General features: G+C 43.6%; 1 protein-coding gene across 1 annotated transcript; it reads left to right on the forward strand.

Annotated features, from left to right (window-relative positions):
• Positions 1-476: 476 nt before the first annotated feature.
• On the forward strand, positions 477-1,764 carry LOC142813890 (uncharacterized). Its single transcript, XM_075891849.1, has 2 exons — positions 477-564; positions 1,198-1,764. The coding sequence occupies exons 1-2, from the start codon at positions 544-546 to the stop codon at positions 1,585-1,587; spliced, it is 411 nt and encodes a 136-aa protein (XP_075747964.1). The 5' UTR covers positions 477-543; the 3' UTR covers positions 1,588-1,764.
• The last annotated feature ends 5,848 nt before the right edge of the window (positions 1,765-7,612 follow it).

Consider the following 7,612-nt stretch of genomic DNA (forward strand, 5'->3'; position numbering starts at 1 on the left):
ATATAGGCAAAAAAGGGTTGATAAGGCACTTTCAAGTGACCCTACACACAAAGAGCGGTAATGGGCACATGTACGCTCTCAATCTGCAAACTATAGACGATTTGTTAACATTTACTAATGCTCCGTGCATATGAGAAGCGGCATACATTAGAGTCAGTTATACTACTACAGACTGAAGATGCAAGCCGAGCGGCGTTGCCGCGGGAATGTTGTGTACTTCCCTTTCCCCTTTTAACAAAAGCCGCCACTGCACACCAGTTGCAAACAGTAAATACTAGCTGACAGGAGTGCTGAACATCCTTTTTGCATCAACGAACACTGCTACACGGCCCTTCAAGCATGCCAGAGATGCAACGTCCAATGTTCGTGACGGAACGCGGTTAACAGAGACGACGTAAACACCGCGGAAATTGATACTTGTTGTGAAATTGGCTCTAGCTTCCAAACAAGTATTCGCAATATCTATATAAGCCCTATCTACTAATATGGACTTCTAGTCAAAGCATACGGGACAGCGAGAAGATTTTGCCGCGAACATTTTTTATGTTCAAGATGATAGAGACGGTGAGTTTTAAATCATACTCTGAGCTATGGCACGCTTTGGCTGATCGAAAAGCTGGCTCTAGTTCATATCTAAAAGCATAACTATCAAAATTACCAGAAGTGAAAACCACGCTTGAAGTGCGCCCTTAATTGAAGAAATCTTTACCAGCTTTCTCGATGTGCAGGTACTACGCGATAATAATATATTGGGGCTATGCTGACAGTAAGGAGGACAAATAGTTTTCTAAGGTGCAATAAGTACGCTGCGTCGTGTGCACCATACTTATTACTTGTAACTGTGATGCTGGAATATCTATAACTTTTTTTCATCATTCGTTTTTCTCTTCATATGGGTAGCTTGAGTTGAATTCGATTTTCATTTGATCATGAGGTCACGTTAATGCTATATGTGTTATTTCAGCTATTGTCGCGAAATACAGAAAAAGAATAGTTACTTTGTAATGGCTTAATTTTACGTAGCAGACTGCAACACCTATTTAATTCCTTAGGCTATCTTAAACATGTCGGTCCCGAATATTGCAATGGTGTCATAATGGTTTCAAAAATTTGCACCGGCATCTTTTCTGTTCAGTATTGAAGTGATAATACATCAAGCAATGAGTGTGTCGAAATTTCAAATGGCTTGTATCGCAGACTCTACTACTCTTGGTGGCGTTCGCCTTGACTACCGCAGCCCTCTGTTCACCGTATGGTGGGAGCTACGGTAGCGATTATGGCGGTGGGTACGGTAGCTATGGCGGCAGTGGCCATAGCAACGGCTACGGCAGTGCATACGGCAGTGGCTATGGCAGTGGCTATGGCAGTGCCTATGGTAGTGGCTACGGCAGTGGCTACAGTAGTGGCTATGGTGGAAGCCATGGTGGTGGCCACGAGCACGACAGCGGCTATGGACATCGTTGCGAGCACAATTCTATGTATAGTATGGGGCACAGTTCGTACGAGACACCCAGCTACAGAAGCTATGGCAGCTCATCGCATGGAAGCCACTACGCTCCTTCGTATGGCGGCGATGACTCATACTAGCAGTGTAATGGCGAGCCAGCGAATACCTGCTACCATTTCATGGAAATAAATGCTGCCCTCGATCGTTAGTTTTATTCACTCTTGAAATAAACCACAAATCAGCTAAGGTGTCTTGCGTTCTGGTGCGAACTATGTTTTAAGAAGTACCATACCTAATAAAGGCCCTGATTTGTTGTGCACAGTCTCATTCATGCCTTTCTCACACGCCCTAGTTTCTGTTCGGAGGGTCCAACAATCAGTATGAGGGCTCTTAGGCCATGGAAGAAAGAACATCATGATGAAGCGTGAAGAGATCTGATTCAAGCCTGGAAAAGGTAACGAGGAAGGTTTTGTGACAGGTTATCTCGACCATCACAGTGCGTGAACTTCCATTACGATTCCTCTAAGTGGACGGCCCGTTCTAGCATCTCACCATTTCTGGATAAGACTTGATAAGAATGGTCACTATTGCTGCCGGTCCAGTCGTTCTGAAGCTCCATCTAATCAGTGTGTGCTGGAATATATAATCTATTTAGTGGACTCTTGCCAAATAGCTCACAAGGTGGCTATGCCATGTGCGACTGTCCGACATCGAAGGCACCATTTTTTTTCGGTATGTAGGCGGTATAAGTAGATTTTACAGTAGGCGAGAAATATTGCACAGGCAATTCGCAGGAAGAGTAAGAATACACAAAGCATTGAGCAGAGCACACCGACAAGTTATGGTGAGATGGACGCACTGGGATACAAGCACATTCATCTGATTTCATTGCGGCGTACGTAAAAGTGAAGCGGAAGGGAGACCAGCCCCTCCCCCTACCCCCTAGTGCCACGTCTGCACCATACCCGTACTCAGTCGGACGTGCCCCCTTCATGGTCGAAAGTGCGTTGTTCCTGCCATGCAGGTTCTTTGGCAGTTGTGACTGACGAGAAATCCTGATAATGTATGTCAAGAACTCTGTGCTCTCCCCACCTTTACCCCCGGGAAGTCCGAAACCGCGGGCAGGGCATCGTGTCTGAGCGGCACATCATCGCTCAAAGGACCAGTCAACAGGCTCCGAAACTCGCAAGGAAAGCTTGCGCATCTTTTGAACGCCTGACCAACCTTCTTCCTCAACGCAGTGATGTCAACTCGGCGATCGGTGACACTGACTTCGTTACTCTTTGTTGAGACCTGGTTTAGACCAATCGACGAGCTGCGTGCTGCGTCACGTCGTCCATCGCCGAGTTGACGTCACTGCGCGTTGAAGGAGGTTAGTCACGCGCAGGAAAAATGCACGAGCTTTTCCTGCGCGTTTCAGAGCCTGTTGAGTGACCGTATATTTGTGTAAATTTTCAGCCATCGTGAAGCTTAGTTCCTTTCGGACAAAATCAATGCAATGTGGCTGGGGCTTTTGGAACGTTGACCCCCGCTCACTTGGACAACTGAGCGCACACGTATGATCCCGTCTCTTTCTTAAGTCAGTAGGAGCGATGATGATGACGAGATTGCGAATGCCAATTGCGTTACGTCACGATTTCCTTGATTTTTTTTTCTTCGGACTTCCTCTGCACGGTATCCTTTACCATGAAAACGGCTACTCAATGAAAAGTCTCGTCTAGCGGTGATGCTTGTGTACACACCTTCAACTGACTTGAATTCGCGCGCGACCTCGGAGAAAGGTTTCACGCATACTCTTCCTGCCATCTGTCGACCATATTACCAGCTTGAACTGCAGTCACTCTGAGTTTGCACAGAATGTGGCGCATGAAGCGCTTGCGCGGTAAGGCCCCTGTATTTTTCAAAAATACAGGGGCCTTATTGCGCGGCCGGGAGCCTTCGCGCCTAAATGGAGGGGGCGCGCACGTGAGGGTGTAGGCGTACCAGCCGGGAGGGGGGCAAGGGGGGCGCAGGACCCCCCCCCCCCCCCCCACTGAGAAAAGATGGGGCGGGGGCTGAGCCGCCTCCCACTTTTGACAGTGGTCACTCTTGGCTGCACGCTGTGGAAACGAACAAGGAAGGTGTATTTTTCCATTACAACAGTAAATACTCAATTATGTTCCTATGGCAGAATGAAATTGTGAAATTGTTACGAGGCTATGTTATGTTACAACATAGTGAAATTTTGCCGACATTGCAGCTTTGAGGAGTTTTCATATACATATACATATATATATATATATATATATATATATATATATATATATATATATATATATATATATATATATATATATATATCCCAGCTGACGGTAGGCTTGCCCCCCACTTGCGAAAGAGTTGGTACGCCACTGCATGTGGGCTCCTGGTGCGCGAACTTTTTGCCCGACTGCTTAAAGATACTCTCGCATAAAAGCCTTGTCTTAAACTAAATGCACCGAAACAAACTTAGCACACGCTTGATTTAAGTATGCTTTCAGATTTAGTGGATCAGTGCAGTATAATGGTGCGAATAAATAAAGCAGTGCTATGCCGGAGGTAATAGTTTGTATTTTTCTCAAGTTTTTTTTGTGATCACTAAATGTGTCCCTTTCTTGTTTTTCTGACTAGTAATGTTTTATTTTGTGAAACTACTTTGTTTTTCCCATACTGACGTTCCTTTCCTCTAGTGCATGGCAGCAAACCTAAAGTGTGCCTTGTCAGCCTCATTGCTCTTCCTCGCCTCTCACTCTCTCTACTTCTCTCTTTTGATCATATGTTGGGTGAATCCGTGTATTCGGGTACTTTGCGTATTTTCTTCGCTTATACAACGCACTATTTAAGCTCCATATGTATTTCATGGTAACATTCTGAAGACTACTTCATTTGTCCAACACTCTTACTAACAACAACAACAACAACAACAACAACAACAACAACAACAACAACAACAACAACAACAACAACAACAACGACAACAACAACAACAACAACAACAACAACAACAACAACAACAACAACAACAACAACAACAACAACAACAACAACAATAATAATAATAATAATAATAATAATAATAATAATAATAATAATAATAATAATAATAATAATAATAATAATAATAACAAGTGAACTTCACAACTGTCAAAGGTAATAGCTCTACTTGAAGACGTTCTCTCAAATTGCTTTAAGGGCCGGCTACTCACGAATTATGTGTTTTATAAGCATTGCACTTTAAACGTAAAATGTGATGAGACTTCTGCTGTTTATGCAAGCATTTGACAGTTTTAAGCAATTGTGGTCGTCTTGCAAATTTGAGACATCATCTATCTATCTATCTATCTATCTATCTATCTATCTATCTATCTATCTATCTATCTATCTATCTATCTATCTATCTATCTATCTATCTATCTATCTATCTATCTATCTATCTATCTATCTATCTATCTATCTATCTATCTATCTATCTATCTATCTATCTATCTATCTATGTCTTGTTACTCTCGTTTTATCTAGGTGCTCTTGCTCTTAAAGTCGTGCGCATATCTTGATGCATCCAAATTTTTATTGGAGGGCATCAGCGCATGGTGAAAACAATGAACTTGTCAATAGAGGGACATACTTGTCACTTAAGTCATGAAACCCTTTTCTTTAGTCACGCGTGTAATATAGCCATATACCACAGCCGATGGAAAGCGGGCATGAGCTACAGGCTATTCACAGTTTTTGTCAATCTAGGAACGGCAATAACACACTTTTAGAAATGTTCACGCCATCGCGTTGTAAAGCTTGCCACAGAAAATGTGGGGCAGGTGTCGGCAACGTTGTCGGCAGAGAAATATAAGAGGGACAAAAATATTGAAAAGCCCTGTTAAAACCGCAATCAAGGACTGTCATTCTGCGTGGTAGTGACGTAATTAATCCAGAGAGCTACGCCAGTGCTTAAAACTGCTCACGAAAATGGACCAATTCTAATTGTGCTGTCATATCGCGGTAACGTCTTCTGTGGTTGCAGTGTTCCCTATTGGCGTTTGTAACACATATTAAGCCCGATTACACAACTATATTGTCAATCATTGCTCAGCTATAAAGAATGCTGCAGAAATCACCGCGTATAATGTGCGGATCATCGCGCCGCAGCGTACTGCACATTTCGTTAAAGCTAGGGACTCCCAAAAAAGAATAAAGGTACTCCTGAGTAGCTTTATGAAACAAAGCAACCGTTTTGGTGGGACGGCAAAATTTTGCCGATTTTCAGGTTCAGGATAAAAGGAACAAATGGACTAGAGCAGAATATGTAATGCTTTTGGAAGATAACTGGATGTGTATGAGAAATGAACATATTCTGAACTAACAGAATGGCTGCCCGGAAATAGGTAAGTGAACTTTGCAGAACACAGTTTTGTGGTGTGATTGAAATGAGAAAAGTACCAGAAGTCATCATCTAACTAGCTTTCGCAATACAGGCTTCCGTGCGAATTAATTAAAGTAGCCTTAGTGAATGTTAGATAAAGTAAATGATGATAATTACGACGACAACGACGACAACGACGACGATGAAACGTACGAACGACACTTCGCAGAGACTACGTGCCATTTATTGCACTCAAGTATGATGACCCCACGGGCTTGTTTCTGATAACTTGCTTAGTATGGCTCTCGCAAGAGGTACTTGGCGTCATTGTGCGACGACTCCATGACCACGTAGCCTCTTCGGTAGCGCATGCCGTCCGCAAGGCGAACGCATTCGTCGTGCGCCTTCAGAAGGCTCGGGAGGTCCATCAGAGAGTGCTTTTCTGAAATATAAATGCAAATATGTACGACTTATGGTTGGTCATGTAAATACTTATACCAGCTGATACCCCGTAAAGATTCTATCATGTATAAAAAAACCGTTATAATGTCCAAGAACTATACGCTTCGAGTCCCCGTCCTCGTCGGACCAGTTAATATTCACTATAGCCAAAGAGTGTTATAAAGGAATAAAGTAGTTGTGCCGTTCTGAGGAACATGCACAGACATAATTTAGTAAATAACTCCGACACTCAACTTGGATTGTTATGTGCATTCCAATGTTTTCGAACAAACAGGGGTTAAGGATGTCGTAGTTGAAATCAAGAAGAAGAAATGGACATGGACCGGACACGTAGCACGTAGGCAGGATAACCGCTGGTCATTAAGGGTAACTGACTGGATTCACAGAGAAGGCAAACGCACGAAGGGGAGGTAGAAGGTTAGGTGGTCCGATGAGTATAAAAATGTTCGCAGGTATGACATGGCAACGGAACGCACAAGACCAGGTTCATTGGCGGATGACGGGAGAGGCCTTTGCCCTGCAGTAGTCAGGCTGAAGAAGATGACCTTCTGAAGACAGGACGGCTCAGTGCTCTCCCATAGTGAGTACTATGTACTCAATAATCAATAAATGCTTTTTCTGAACAAGTATTGCCCTCGTATAGCATTGAACTAACCTGCTATACAGTAGTGGAGCAGGTCGGCTCTTTATAGATCCCTCTCACATTTTGTGTCAGTGTTATTGAACTGCTTTCAAAGAAAGGAGCCATATTGTTGTGTTTGCAGTATTACGACAACATAACCTAACATCTGTCAAGGCCACATAAACGATCCCCACAGTTTACCCCCCCCCCCCAAAAAAAAAGTGCGTTTGTGCCTCAGTCAGAACGTTCATCTATGGGAGCAGGCGACAACCTACGATGAAGATGTTCATAGTTCCCCCAGCTCATAGTCGACAAGCCACATTGCTCACTGTTGTTGTATACGAAATCAGAACGTTATGTTAATGATCAGGATAGTCTTGACAGCATCACGAAAAACTCGCTCACCTACACGCAATCTAGTTCTAACATGTCTTACTCTCTTCAGTGAGTTCTGATTGGCCACGTGCATGACTCCGAACATTGAGACACATTAACGCTTTTACAGCAAAAGGTGTTATGAGATCAGAACACGCTTTGCGCGCGGCCCTGTAGCTGTCCGCCGCCACCACTTCCGCCACCGCCGGTGTCAATAACCACTATCACAAGAAACAAACAAGCATTATTTTTTAAAAACACTAAGAACATATTGGAATTCAAACCCGGGTCGGCTACATGCCAGGCCAGTATTCTAACACTCAGCCACGCT

The sequence above is a fragment of the Rhipicephalus microplus genome, chromosome 4 (assembly GCF_043290135.1).
Source record: "Rhipicephalus microplus isolate Deutch F79 chromosome 4, USDA_Rmic, whole genome shotgun sequence".
In the NCBI taxonomy this organism is placed as follows: Eukaryota; Metazoa; Arthropoda; class Arachnida; order Ixodida; family Ixodidae; genus Rhipicephalus; species Rhipicephalus microplus.

What these genes read in the sequence shown, in the direction of transcription:
- LOC142813890 (XM_075891849.1), top strand. Translation starts at nt 544, where the DNA reads ATGTTCAAGATGATAGAGACG. An exon ending in TGTTCAAGATGATAGAGACG is followed by an intron (nt 565 to 1,197) that starts GTGAGTTTTAAA and finishes CTTGTATCGCAG; the next exon opens with ACTCTACTACTCTTGGTGGC.